Below are 14,573 nucleotides of genomic sequence, written 5' to 3' on the forward strand. Positions count from 1 at the left end.
CGGCTTGTAAATAATCGAGTCTGGGCCAGACGAACCAGTGATTGATATCATGAGCAAAGATAAACGCCGTTGGGATATGATGCTTAAGCAATCAACCATATCACCGAGACAGACCACCAATCTTATAAGCCGCATCTAACGACCAACAGGGGACCAATTCTAACAAGGAATCTCCGCAGGGTGAATCGCAGAGCTTGAGACTTACCACCATAGTTCCTTGCGGATTTGTAATAGAGAATGTAAGATCAGCATGGTACCTTTAAAACAGAAGTTTCGTGAGAAACAACCCAGCAATGCCAGCCTCGATCCACTCCATTCACCACCCTCGCCATCGAGTCTCTACAAGAGGTGAGGTGAAATGGGGTTTAACGTCGCGTCCAAGATTATTGTACTTATATAGCAACGTGCATGCACACGTGTGTGTGTATGGCTGCTTGTACTAGTCCGGACTGATGCCGATTTATAGTGCTAGCACACTGAGATACCATGCCGCAGTTTAACATGGATACCCCACTCAGACACAGTATACTGACTCCGAGCCGACCACTCCTTGTTTTAGCCCCTTAATGCCGAGCGCCAGACAGGGTAACAACAAGTACCATCTTTTAACGTTTTTTGGTATGACGCGGCCGGGGATCGAACCCCGGACCTTCCGCTCTCCGGGCGGACGCTCTACCACTAGACCACGGAGGCGGTCAGTCGTACAAGAAACCAAACAAGGTAGTGTACGCGTGTAACAGGCTATCAGTTATCAAAAGTGAATGTGTCTACAGCGTCGTAGAAATTAAAAAATGCATCGTTAACACTCGTGATTTTTGAGAATGTAACTCGTGCCTCCCGACTTCTCTATATAGGGCTGATCTCGCCATACCCAGCAGTCACACTAAGCCGCATCTCGCCAAACGCCCACCGCTGCATCGTGATGCTGAAACTCTTGATTTGTCTCGCCGTTGTAACGGCAGCTCTGGCTGATATTGACGTGCGACTACGGCGACGATCGACGATATTTCTGCCGTACACCTACGAGAATGGTCCCCAATACTCTCTGTCTGAAGTTGCCGTAGAACAACTTGCGTATGATTCGGACAACAAAATTCTTTACACAGTCGGTGAGTGGGTATCAAAACGTATATGCCTTAAAAATGGGTTTCTCGCTGCTTTTCAGTGCACCATTCGAAACTGATTATTGTCTGGCGTTGACGTTTTATGTTACGCTGATTATTTTATAGACTAACTATATTTATAGAATGATTTTAAAAAACGAATTCCGTTTTTTATTGGAATATTAGAAACTCTAAGGCGCCGCGATTCGCCTTGGGCACGCCAGAAACCTATGATTGTGGGTTCGAATCCCAGTTTGCCCCGATTGTTTCTAGGTTTGTCAGCACCATACCCGTGCTCGTGGGTTTCACCGAAGTGGTAAACGTCTGAGACCTGCATCACTTCGGGCTTTCCTCCCACATTAAGCTGACACGCCGCGATATAGCTGGAATACTGTTAGAAGTGGCATTAAACCCAACTCACTCACTCACTCACTCATAGGAAGACGAGATATAACACTCCTGATCTCTGTTCTTTGATCAAATGTTCCTTGATGCGGGTATCTACCTGGCGGGAGGTTTCATCAATGTACGCGTCACAGTTAATCATATTGATTACTCCTTTGGAGGAGATACCCGCATCAAAGAACATTTGACTTCAACAGCTAAAGCAGACAGCAAATCAGCCCCCTCAGACCACCAGTAAAACTTCCCTCAGTTTGTCAAAGTCCAGATCCTCTTAACCAAACATCAGGACTTTACCAAAAGAGTGAGTGAGTGAGTTGGGTTTAACGCCGCTTTTAACATTATTTAACATCACGGCGTGTCAGCTTAATGTGGGAGGAAAGCCCGAAGTGATGCAGGTCTCAGACGTTTACCACTTCGGTGAAACCCACGAGCACTGGTATGGTGCTGACAAACCTAGAAACATAATTGGGGCGAACCGGGATTCGAACCCACAATCATAGGTTTCTGGCATGCCCAAGGGAAGCAACTCTGCACAGCGAATCGCGGCGCCTTAGACGACTGGGCCACTCGTGCCCCCCTTTACCAAAAGAAAACTCACAGAAGCTATATAGAAAAACGTCGTCACAAACCTTAGATCAACATAGATCAAGAGCATTACATCCCGTCTGCTTATGGAGATCTAATCAAGCCAAAGACTATTTTAATTAGGTCTTTGAATGGCATTTAGAAGTGATACACATATGGAAGAGAATTTATGGATGTCAACTTCTTTATTATGAGGAACACAATGTTTATACTCCGAAACGTTGTGTTCCTCATAATGAAGAAGTTGTAATCCATAAATTCTCTTCCTTATTCTAATTATTATCCAATCAGTTTGTCACAACTGTTTAATCCTTTTAATCCATATTCTTACTGTATATCTATTACCTGTTGTAATATATCGATTACCTGTTGTTTTGTTGTTTGTTGTTTCACGCCGCACTCAGCAATATTCCAGCTATATGACGGCGGTCTGTAAATAATCGAGTCTGGACCAGACAATCCAGTGATTGATATCATGAGCATCGATCCACCCAATTGGGATCGATGATATGCATCAACCAAGTCAGCGAGCCTGACCACCCGATCTCGTTAGACGCCTTTTACGACAAGCATAGTTACCTTTTACGGCAAGCGTGGGTTGCTGAAGACCTATTCTACCCCGGATCTTCACGGGCCTGTTGTTGTCATTGTTAATCTGCTGCTTATCACAACATATCATGCATATACACCCCTCATCACTATCGGTGTAAGAATCTACATCGAAAACGTCACCATATACAATAAACAAGAAGTTGTTATCGAAAAAGTTTTACGTTTTCTAACCTACTTACCATCTTCTAGAATGCCATTCAAACCGTTAATCTTTGAGGTACTAATTCAACAGGGCTACTGACAGTTAGATTGACAGTCTAGACGTGTTGGTTCAGGTGGACACGTGACTTGCCTTTGCATGTGTTTGGTGACGAGTGCCACCGGTGGGGCAGGATATTCACCTTTCACAACACCTGCTGTCATCCCTATTTCATAGTCATTCATAAACATTTGTTTATGATATAGTCGGAATGGTACAATGTACTCTGCTTTTGGCTAAGTGTTCTTATGATTATGGAAAGAGTATTTATTACGAAGTAAAGCACCCTTGAACGTCAGATGGGAATAGCCCAGTCTGGAAAAGAGTTGTTGTTTTTATCAGAGTGAACTAAAGTCCAGTTGATTCCGAGAATTTTAATCAGACGATTCACTCGTGTTTAATGCTCGGGCTATTTTTATCTAAACTTTGCAAACTTACAAAAAACGCTATCGCACATTTCTCCTAGTAAATCTTTGGTTGTCCTGGTTTAGTTTAAATAGCTATATAATATTACATGGCACTGGATTGGTAGCTGTTATCGAAAATGGATCAGTGGATGCCCAATGTCCTAGCCTGAATCCGCTGATCGTGGGTTCGAATCCCAAATTATCCCCGATCATGTATGGGCATTTGATATATATATTTTTTAAAAGCAGAGATAAGGTTGCCATGGTTACTGGTTTGTCAGCACCACACCTGTGCTTGTATTTACCAAAGTGGTTCCTTTTGGCTTTCCTTTCACACAAGACTGACACTCTGTAACTGAGACCCTCTCCAAAGCGGCGTTAGTCACACACTTGTTGACAGTTCTATATGAATAAAAAGCAACAGAAGACGTTTCCATAATCCCAAGAAATGTATAGCCACAAGAGTCGATTGTACTATTTCGACTCTCTCATAAGCATGTGTTTACGAAGCACTATGAAATAGTGATGACACCAGATGTTCTCGAAAAGGCGATCGTATCTCCCCCACCAATGGTATCCCATCACAAACACATGCAATGGCAAGTCAACTGTTCATCCGAAAAAGGGAATTGCATCGCACCAAATTTTTGTAACTGTCACTTTAAACACACTATGTAGAGATCCCGATCCCTTTTCAATTTTTTGTTCAGAATACATTTTGAAATTTCAGTGTACTAATAATGCCATGCCTGTATGTAATTTGAGTGAGTGAGTGAGTTGGGTTTAACGGCGCTTTTAACAAGTTATATCGCGGCGTGTCAGCTTAATGTGGGAGGAAAGCCCGAAGTGATGCAGGTCCCAGACGTTTACCACTTCGGTGAAACCCACGAGCAAGGGTATGGTGCTGACAAACCTATAAACATAATTGGGGCGAACCGGGATTCGAATCCACAATCATAGGTTTCTGGCGTGCACAAGGGACGCAACTCTGCACAGCGAATCGCGGCGCCTTATGTTATGTATAATCTTAAACTGCAATTCCTTCAGCTTATTGGGTAGTGTAATATATAATAAGACACAGTTATCTCGGTTTAAATACAATGTCAGTCGTCAAGCAATGATAACGGAGTCTGCTTCATATGATGTGGGATTTATTTTTTTTTAAACAATTCATTGTCAATAAAAAATGACTGACACGTAGGATTTAAAGTTATATATTTCCACTCTTTTTAGCTTAGCGGACACAGTTACATTTTAGCTTTACATAGAAACATTTGAGACGTTCAAGGGTGAGAAAACTTCAGTTTAAGTGAAGCTTAAACGACTTCGTCAAAATTCCTCCTTGTCAGGTGATACAGTCGTGCATGCCATCGACGTGTCGAACCCCAGCCACATGATTATCGTTGCCTACCTGGAGTACCCAGGCATGGAGTTCACGGACGTGGAGTTCTGTGGGGGTCACATTTTCACGGCCATGGACAACAGGACAGACAGAACCAATGGGAAGATGATAGTCTTCTCGGGATACAACCCCGTGACCAAACGGATCCGAGAAGTTCTGCAAGTACCAGGTAAGAATTAGCATTTATAGAATGAGAAACAGTGAATCAGGGTATTTCACTCACTCACTCACTCACTCACTCACTCACTCACTCACTCACTCACTCACTCACTCACTCACTCACTCACTCACTCACTCACTCACTCACACTCACTCACTCACTCACTCACTCACTCACTCACTCATCATCTCTCTGTTCCCAGTGGGCGCCGTACCAGACATGGTCAAGCCGACGAAGGACTGTTCCAAGGTTATAGTGGCTGTGGAGGGCGAGGCGTACGAGTACCCCCCAAACCAGATCACTGACCCCCCGGGGCTCGTCGTTATCGTCAACTTCCCCTCGGGAGTCGGGAGCAACATGTTTGTCTCCACACTGAATTTTGAAAGATTTAATGACAGGTATTCATCACTAATGACATGAGTAATAGTTTATACTTCCCCAAGTGACTTGTCTCAAGACGTTGCAATCTTTTGAAATGAAGTTACGGTTATATACAGGTACCTGTGTACTGATGGTACTACACGTTGGTTTCCGTGATATTAATATATGCGATGTAGGTTGCTACAGAAAGGTTGGCGATGTTTGTTAAATGTTTGTGTTGTTGACATACGTAAATCAGGCTGAGAAAACAATGTTAAGAATCTGAATAATACTTACAATAATAAAACCGGACAAAACCACAAATGATAAATTGCCATCTCCAAAAATGCATTCATACGGCATGTTTCAAATGTCCCGCACATAATTAGAAAACTAGTTATCCTTTTCGTGGTCTAAAGCGCAACCAGTCGTTTTAAGTCTAAATCGTGCGTTGCCTTGTGTGGATTCCGCGTCAAAATAGGTCCCCACACCTCATGCCTGTCGCGGGGCCGGCCAGCACGAGGATCAGGTGGCCACAGTGCATTCTGGCTAGTTGCTCATGCTGTCAACCACTGTCACCTGGTACCTGTACCTTCAAACCTGAAACACTTAAGGATGTACTAACCTTGAGACAAACATTAATCACCAATACCTACCTTGGTTCACAGAGTGCCAGCCCTGGAAGCGTCCGGCGTCCGTCATGTGTACCGGGAGAACAACAACCCCTTCTCCAACGACGTGGAACCGGAATACATCGCCCTCAACGCTGACGACACCAAGGCATACATAATGTTACAGGTCAGGGCTGTTATTAGCATCATACTCGGATTCGCTTAAAAGACCCGTAGACATTCCAAATGAAGTAGTAGTAGTGGAAGTAACAGTAGCAGTAATAGTAGTAGTAGCAGTTGCAGCAGCAGTAGAAGAAGTTATGGTAGATGTAGTAGTTGTAGTAGAAGTAGTAGTAGTAGTAGTAGTAGTAGTAGTAGTAGTAGAAGTAGTAGTAGTAGTAGTAGTAGTAGTAGTAGTAGTAGTAGAGTGGGTGAGTTTGGTTTAGCGCCGCTTTTAACAGTATTCCAGTTATATCGCGGCGTGTCAGCTTAATGTGGGAGAAAAGCCCGAAGTGATGCAGGTCTCAGACGTTTACCACATCGGTGAAACCCACAAGCACGGGTATGGTGCTGATAAACCTAGAAACATAATGGGGGCTAACCGGGATTCGGACCCACAATCATAGGTTTCTGGCATGCCCAAGGGACGCAACTCTGCACAGCGAATGGCGGCGCCTTAGACGACTGGGCCACCCGTGCCCCCTAGTAGATGTAGTAGCAGTAGATGTAATAGTATGATGTCGTATATATTCCAAATATGCAGACTGAGCATTCTATTCTATTTTATTTAGGGGAGGGGCGGATAAATTGGTCTCTATGGCCTCGACTCATTAAACAGAGTTGCGTTCCTTTACCAGTGTAGGATGTGCTGAATTTCATCTTTTACTCTGTCAACACCGTCCCAGGTAAACATCTAAGCCCTTCATCACTATGGCTTTCCCCCCTCATCAGCCACGCGCCGTAATGTTCAAGGAGGCGCTAAACACTCACTCATTGTTGACAGGAGAACAATGCTGTGGCTACTGTGGACCTCCTGACTCAGACTATATCGGAGGTGTACGGGCTAGGCTATAAGAACTGGAGCTATTTGCCACTAGACACTAGTGATAGGGATGACGGTAAGCATTAGCACAATGTTAACATACATGACCAATAGTGCGCTTGGCGTTTCCCATGATCCCAATGTTTTGTTCTGAAACCAGTTTCAATTGCAAATGTATACATTCGGAGCAACAACTGTGCCTGTTAGCAGACATGGAAAGTGAGATCACACTCAGTGCCTGATTATTCGAAGACAGATGTACGGCTGGTCTCAGCCCCACGTGTGTTCTCGGCCCCAGGGGTAGGAAACCATAGTAGAACCAGTTTCGTGTACGTGACTATCACTTGGCCCAACTAAATTGAGTGAGTGAGTTGGATTTTAACGCCACTTTTAACAGTATTCAAGTTATATCGCGGCGTTTCAGCTTAATGTGGGAGGAAAGCCCGAAGTGATGCAGGTCTCAGACGTTTACCACTTCGGTGAAACCCACGAGCAAGGGTATGGTGCTGACAAACCTAGAAACATAATCGGGACGAACCGGGATTCGAACCCACAATCAAAAGGTTTTAATTACTGTCCTCCCGTGATCCCTAGAATTTCATGCATGTGGTAGAAGTCTACTATAGTGGGGATCGGGTGGTCAGGCTGTGATCCTGATGCTTTTGGTCACTTGTTGGCCTGGCACTGTCGCGATTACTTTCAACCGTATAGCTGGAACCTTGTTTGCTGCGGCGTTAAACAATGTTCACTTCACTTCCACTGACTCGTGCCTTCACTTTATGCTGTAGGTGCTCACATGAACGCATATACCATCTACGGGATGTACCAACCGGACTCGTTCGTGCACTTCCAGTTCAAGGGTGGGAACTATCTCGTGATGGCGAACGAGGGAGACGCCAAGGTCTACGACTATGGCAGCTATCAGTGGTCAGAGGAGGAACGTGGCTCCAGAATTCCACCCCAAGGTCTGACATCAGCGTTCTCATTGTATAGTTTTCCTTAATAATTAATTTAATAATAAATTATATATAATAATTCAAGAATATCTTAAAATTATACCGTATATGAGATTTCCAGTTAACATATGGGATCGGAGTGATCGGCAGCGATAACGCATGGAATTACCATTGTTCACAGCGATAGCGTATAGGATTCCTGGGATACACAGCGATAGCATATAGGGTTCCTGGGATTCACAGTGATACCTATATGATTCCTGGGATACACAGCGATAGCATATAGGATTCCTGGGATACACAGCGATAGCGTATAGGATTCCTGGGATTCACAGTGATACCTATATGATTCCTTGGATACACAGCGATAGCATATAGGGTTCCTGGGATTCACAGTGATACCTATATGATTCCTGGGATACACAGCGATAGCATATAGGATTCCTGGGATACACAGCGATAGCGTATAGGATTCCTGGGATTCACAGTGATACCTATATGATTCCTGGGATACACAGCGATAGCATATAGGGTTCCTGGGATTCACAGTGATAGCATATAGGGTTCCTGGGATTCACAGTGATACCTATATGATTCCTGGGATACACAGCGATAGCATATAGGATTCCTGGGATTCACAACGATAGCATATAGGATTCCTGGGATACACAGCGATAGCATATAGGGTTCCTGGGATTCACAACGTATGAAATTCCTGTGATATTCTATGGGAGTACGTCATGTCTTGACCACACAATATCTGATTATAAAGGCTAAGGTTGACTCAGTTGGGGAATCCCTCTTAACCAATGTTTACATTTGAAATATTGTGTTGTAGATCTCTATCATATAGACTTCACAACCGAGGGACAACTCTCAGACAACAGCAAATTGGGTGAGTTTAAGATTGTTACAGCCTGAATTTCACGTGGTGAAGTGAAAACTCGAAGAGCGTCTTGCTAACTAATATACATGTATGTAGAACTGACCGATTTTCGAAACAAAAGGGAAGGGGCACTTTTGTCCAATCGTCTAAGGCGCTGCAATTCACTGTGCCGAGTTGCGTCCCTTAGGCGTACCAGTAACCTATGATCGTGGGTTTGAATCAGAGATTCACCCTGATTATGTTTCTTTATTCGTCAACACCAACCCGTGATCGCGGGTTTCTCCAAAGTTGTAAACGTCTGAGACCTGCCTCACTCCGGGCTTTCCTCCCACATGAAGCTGACACGCAGTGATATAACTGGAATACTGTTCACAAAGTGGTTAAACCCAACTCTCTCACTCCCTATCTCGAAACAAGATGGTGGCATTCGCCGGTCCCTCAATTGTTATATATCTTACGCCATGTCAAAATACGGGAGAACCTCACCTCGAGTACAAGTCGCAATATTAAGGAATATTTGAGGGATACGTTCAGAAAACCATAAAAAATAATTTTCTGACTTTTTCCATTCTCCAAGGATACCGTAGCTATTATAAATCCAAAACGTGTTGTATTCTTTTCACATTGGCATTGTAGAGGCCCAGTCCTCGTAAAACATTGCAAGGCGTGTACAAGATATGTGATTCTTACAGGGAGACTCAAATATGGTGTATCGCCATCTGAAAAGGACGGCCAGGGGTTCCTGAGGGCCTTGTTTACTTATGGAGGGAGGGGCTGGTCTATCAGAAGAGCGGAAGACATGACACTCATCTACGACAGCGGCAACGACATCGCAATCAGAACTCTCCAACAACAATATGACCTGTTCAACTGTGAAGTTGATGATGAACACGATCAACCGTACAACAGTTTCGACATGAGATCAGATAACAAGGTAACGTGTTTGTTTGTTTGTTTCTTTGTTGTTTGACGCCCAACTCAGCAATATACCAGCTATATGACGGCTTTCTGTAACTAATCGAGTCTTTGCCCGGCAGTGCAGTGATTGACCTCATGAGCATGCATCAACCAAGTCAGAGAGTCTGACCACCCGATCTCATTATTCATAAATTCTTAGTTATACGGAAATTCGTTTATACGGACGAAGTGTGAAATGACGCAAGTGTCCTTATAAACGAGGCACGACTGTACTCATCTCCACGGAGGTCGTAGGTCAGTAGAAGCAAGAGTCAGGAGTTCACGCCGAGGTTTTCAACGATACCACATGACAAACCTAACATAAATCTTCAGTCCTTGATCCATGGGGCTATTGTTACTGAACACAGCGGCCATATATTTACTTGCACGTCCACCTTCAGAGGTTCAGGACAGTTTGTCAAAGCCAATGCCAGCTGAAGTTCATAGAGAAAACTACCGTATTCGACGTAATAAGCGCCCAGGGCGCCCTCAAAATTAGAAATAGGGGGCTCTTATTAGAATATTAGTTGGGTGAAAAAAAACATAGTTGAAAGATACATTTCGTGGTTAATGCTGACAACCTGAAATGTTTATGTACGACAGATATATTTTTCCAGAATTTAATTGCCCATAAATAAGGGTGCATTTAACACACGTGTGCGTACTATACCGAAATAAATAAGTCTTGTGTACATTGATCAATCGGAAGGGATGCAAATTTGGCTTGTTCACTAGCCAATATATCAGCAAATATCGCCGTGGGCGCTTATTAGAGCTGGGCGCGTATTACGTCGAATACGGTATATGTGAATTGCTGGAGTTCCTCATTCATAATATCCATGTAAAATTTGGGGGTAAGACATTTAGGCAAGAAGTAGACAACCCCATGGGCAACAATTGTGCTCCCCTTCTTGCTGGTATGTTTCTTTATGAATATTAATAAGAGTTTCTGCCTGGGTTGGCAAAGACAAAGCAAGGTAATTTGGCGAAGAAGCTTAACTTAAGCTTCGGCTATATATTGATGCTTCAATAACCATCAAACAGCCAGTTCCTACCACTGATTTACCGACCTCGGCCCACTTGCACAAAGCGATCTTAGCGCTAAGATGATCTTAACTCCAGTTTAACATATGCTTACAATAGTCTTCGCGCTAAGATCGTTTTGTGCAAGTGGGCCCTGAGGAATAGAAAAAGACCAATGAAGAAGAAAGGCGTCATTCGATTTGTTTAATCAGGGCTAGATAATTCAAGGCCTCAGTAAATCTTTCAAAAAGTGTTTTGGTAAACGTGTGGAGGACATTTCCTAATTTGACGCATCAGTGACAAAAATATGTATGATGCAATTTTATTGTACTACATATTCCCGGATTTTGTAGATTAATAGTTGACTTGCATTTGCATGTGTTTGTGACTGGTGCCGTTGGTAAGGAAGGATACACTCGACCTTTCACGAACACTAGTGTCATCTCGTTTTGATAATGATTCAGAAACACATGCTCATGATGTCGCACAATGAACTCTGCCTTTAGTAGAGGTCTAATGATTGTGGAAATAGAAGTGTTGCCTTTGTTTAGAGGGGTCAAGTTGGTTCTATGTGTAAACAGTACCGGAGGTTACTCACCGTCCTATCTTTACCCCCAGAGGCTACTCACCGTCCTATCTTTACCCCCAGAGGCCACTCGCCGTCCTATCTTTACCCCCAGAGGCTACTCACCGTTCTATCTTTACCCCCAGAGACTACTCACCGTCCTATCTTTACCCCAGAGGCTACTCACCGTCCTATCTTTACCCCCAGAGGCTACTCACCGTCTACTCACCGTCCTATCCTTACCCCCAGAGGCTACTCACCGTCCTATCTTTACCCCCAGGGGCTACTCACCGTCCTATCCTTACCCCCAGAGACTACTCACCGTCCTATCTTTACCCCCAGAGGCTACTCACCGTCCTATCTTTACCCCAGAGGCTACTCATCGTCCTATCTTTACCCCCAGAGGCTACTCACCGTCCTATCTTTACCCCCAGAGGCTACTCACCGTCCTATCTTTACCCCCAGAGGCTACTCATCGTCCTATCTTTACCCCCAGAGGCTACTCACCGTCCTATCTTTACCCCCAGAGACTACTCACCGTCCTATCTTTACCCCCAGAGGCTACTCACCGTCCTATCTTTACCCCCAGGGGCTACTCACCGTCCTATCTTTACCCCCAGAGGCTACTCACCGTCCTATCTTTACCCCCAGAGGCTACTCACCGTCCTATCTTTACCCCCAGGGGCTACTCACCGTCCTATCTTTACCCCCAGAGGCTACTCACCGTCCTATCTTTACCCCCAGAGGCTACTCACCGTCCTATCTTAACCCCAGAGGCTACTCACCGTCCTATCCTTACCCCCAGGGGCTACTCACCGTCCTAGCCTTACCCCCAGAGGCTACTCACCGTCCTATCTTTACCCCCAGAGGCTACTCACCGTCCTATCTTTACCCCCAGGGCGTGGAGACGGAAGATGTGACTGTGGGGGAGGTGGATGGTTACACACTCTTCTTCGTGGCCAACGAGAGACCGGGTACCATCTTCACGTACTCCGTCAAGGATGACCTGAGTCACCCCAAGTTCCAACACATCTATACCGGCATCCCCGAGACCCGAGGCAGGACTTGGAAGCAGATGTATGATGACTGGGACCTCACGGAGATCGACTGTGAGGATAACATGTAAGTTCAGTGCAAAATCACTCACTCAATTATGACACGCACACTGATAAATAGAAGGAAAACAATAGGAATTGTACGAACTCTCTGATTGTATAAGGTCAGCGTGACACTGAGCGACGTTTTTGTGGTGACTGCCCTATTCACATCCATTCATCACTAAGTAGACTTTCTGAAAGCGACATTAAATTAAACACTTACTATTTATGCCATACAGCAGTTATGAATCGAGTTTGTTTCACATACGAGTAAATATTTTGGACAGAGGCGCCACATTTCGAAGAAGAGTTGCGTCCCTTTGTCGTGTCAGGATCTGCTTGCTAATAATGGGTTCGTATCCCAAACTCGCCACAGATCCTTGACCTGGCTGCACCCTTATTATGATTGTTGGTTTCCAAACTGGTAACCAGTGTCAATGACCTGGATCAATTAAAGACATGAAGTTGAAATATATACTGTTCAAAGCACTATAAGACCCAGCTCACTGACACACTCATTCACCCTCCTTTACCACCCTAACCTCCTTCCAACAACTCACTCACTCACTCAAACGCCCAGCCAGACCAAGTCACCCCAAACCTACCCACGTTCCACCCCTCCCAGGAGCCTCATTTCCAAATTAAAATACGAGGTTACAGTTAGACTATCTCAATTTCAAACACAGTAGGTTTATCTCCAATTCATGTACTCACGGTTAATGTCCTCTGTTTCCAGGTTTGTCCCAGCGTCCAAGAGTCCCACAGGAAGTCCTATCCTATTCGTCGGCGGCTCCGTATCAGGAACAGTGTCCATTCTGGATGTGGAAATAACACCTAATTCACATTAGGTAGTGCTGCGTCCTTACATAACATTATATTACCTCTGTTCTATGAAAGAGAGAGATATTTAGGCCACTTTTAGTAATATCCCAGCTATAGCACGACAGGGAACACCAAAAATGGTTCCAATGTGTAGAATCGATCCCAGATCCCGATTCAGCTTGATGAGCGAACGCTCTAACCTTCCCCTCATCTTCCCGTTTAAGTCTCTAGTGCTCGTGGGTTTCACCGAGGTGGTAAACGTCTGAGACCTGCATCACTTCGGGCTCTCCTCCCACATTAAGCTGACTTGCCGTGACTGGAATACTGTTAAAAGCGGCGTTAGACCCAACTCACTCACTCACTTTACCTTCAACAAGGAAGTCAAGTTTCCAAAGTTGGGTGTTACATGGTGAAAATATGAATGGTGATGTTTCAGCCAATCATCACGCTTATCATGCCATTATGTATCGGGAATAAATAAGAACTTTCGTCCACGTTCTAATAAAAAAAAACAATGCCTGTCCCTTGCCTCAAATAGTACCAACAAATGTTATACTTGGGATAGCACTTTCTTAGTAAAGTACAGATTATGTACGCCCTCGAACCCACAATCTCAGAGCGAGGCACCAAATCACAACCACACAAAATCAGCGATCTAACCCACTCAGCCACAAAAAATGGAAGTCTGGCAATTGGTGGTCTAGATCACGTACTTTGTGTACCCCTCTGACAAGTGTAAACTTGCACGGCTCCCATGGCCGAAAGCTATGAATACACAATGCCTCATAGAAAGTGGTAAAATGTAACAAAGGACTAAAATGTGTACTTTAATGAGAAAATGTTACCCAAATGGAACATTTGTTACATTTGACCACTTTCCAAAATGGCATTGTGTATTTAGTACCATATATGTTATCAATAAATAGTATAAAAAATGCATCCCATATAATTTTAGCGAGTTTAGAATTGTTAAATATGACTCATACTGTTTTACTGATATCAGTATGTTATGATGTATCCATTTGTTGTAGAGCAGGGCATGCTTACCCTTTTCCAGAACACCTGGTGTTATCACTGTTTGTTTGTTTGTTTGTTTGTTTGTTTAACGCCGCACTCAGCAATATTACAGCTTAATGACGGCAGTCTGTAAAAAATCGAGTCTGGACCAGACAATCCAGTGATTTACATCAGGAGCATCGATCCCAAGTCAGTGAGTCTGACCACCCGATCCCGTTAGTCGCCTCTTTTCACAAGCAAATTCGCCTTTTACGGCAAGCATGGGTTGCTGAAGACCTATTCTAACCCGGGTCTTCACGGGCCGTGGTATCACTGATTTACAGTCATCCCGTTATATAAGTTTCAATACATTTGACCTCATACG

At 44.2% G+C, this 14,573-nt stretch overlaps 1 protein-coding gene across 1 annotated transcript; it reads left to right on the forward strand.

The window, feature by feature from the left end:
• Positions 1-250: 250 nt before the first annotated feature.
• On the forward strand, positions 251-14,334 carry LOC124117811 (mesenchyme-specific cell surface glycoprotein-like). The gene is made up of 11 exons (XM_048397324.1): positions 251-275; positions 855-1,109; positions 4,661-4,882; positions 5,076-5,271; positions 5,902-6,031; positions 6,848-6,962; positions 7,675-7,851; positions 8,681-8,737; positions 9,421-9,662; positions 12,172-12,395; positions 13,107-14,334. Exons 1-11 carry the CDS (start codon positions 251-253, stop codon positions 13,216-13,218), a joined length of 1,755 nt encoding a protein of 584 aa, XP_048253281.1. The 3' UTR covers positions 13,219-14,334.
• Positions 14,335-14,573: the final 239 nt, after the last annotated feature.

Source organism: Haliotis rufescens, unplaced genomic scaffold (assembly GCF_023055435.1).
Source record: "Haliotis rufescens isolate VD_foot unplaced genomic scaffold, xgHalRufe1.0.p SCAF_17, whole genome shotgun sequence".
Taxonomy (NCBI): domain Eukaryota; kingdom Metazoa; phylum Mollusca; class Gastropoda; order Lepetellida; family Haliotidae; genus Haliotis; species Haliotis rufescens.

What these genes read in the sequence shown, in the direction of transcription:
- LOC124117811 (XM_048397324.1), top strand. Translation starts at nt 251, where the DNA reads ATGGTACCTTTAAAACAGAAGTTTC. An exon ending in ACCTTTAAAACAGAAGTTTC is followed by an intron (nt 276 to 854) that starts GTGAGAAACAAC and finishes TTCTCTATATAG; the next exon opens with GGCTGATCTCGCCATACCCA. An exon ending in CACTAGTGATAGGGATGACG is followed by an intron (nt 6,963 to 7,674) that starts GTAAGCATTAGC and finishes TTTATGCTGTAG; the next exon opens with GTGCTCACATGAACGCATAT.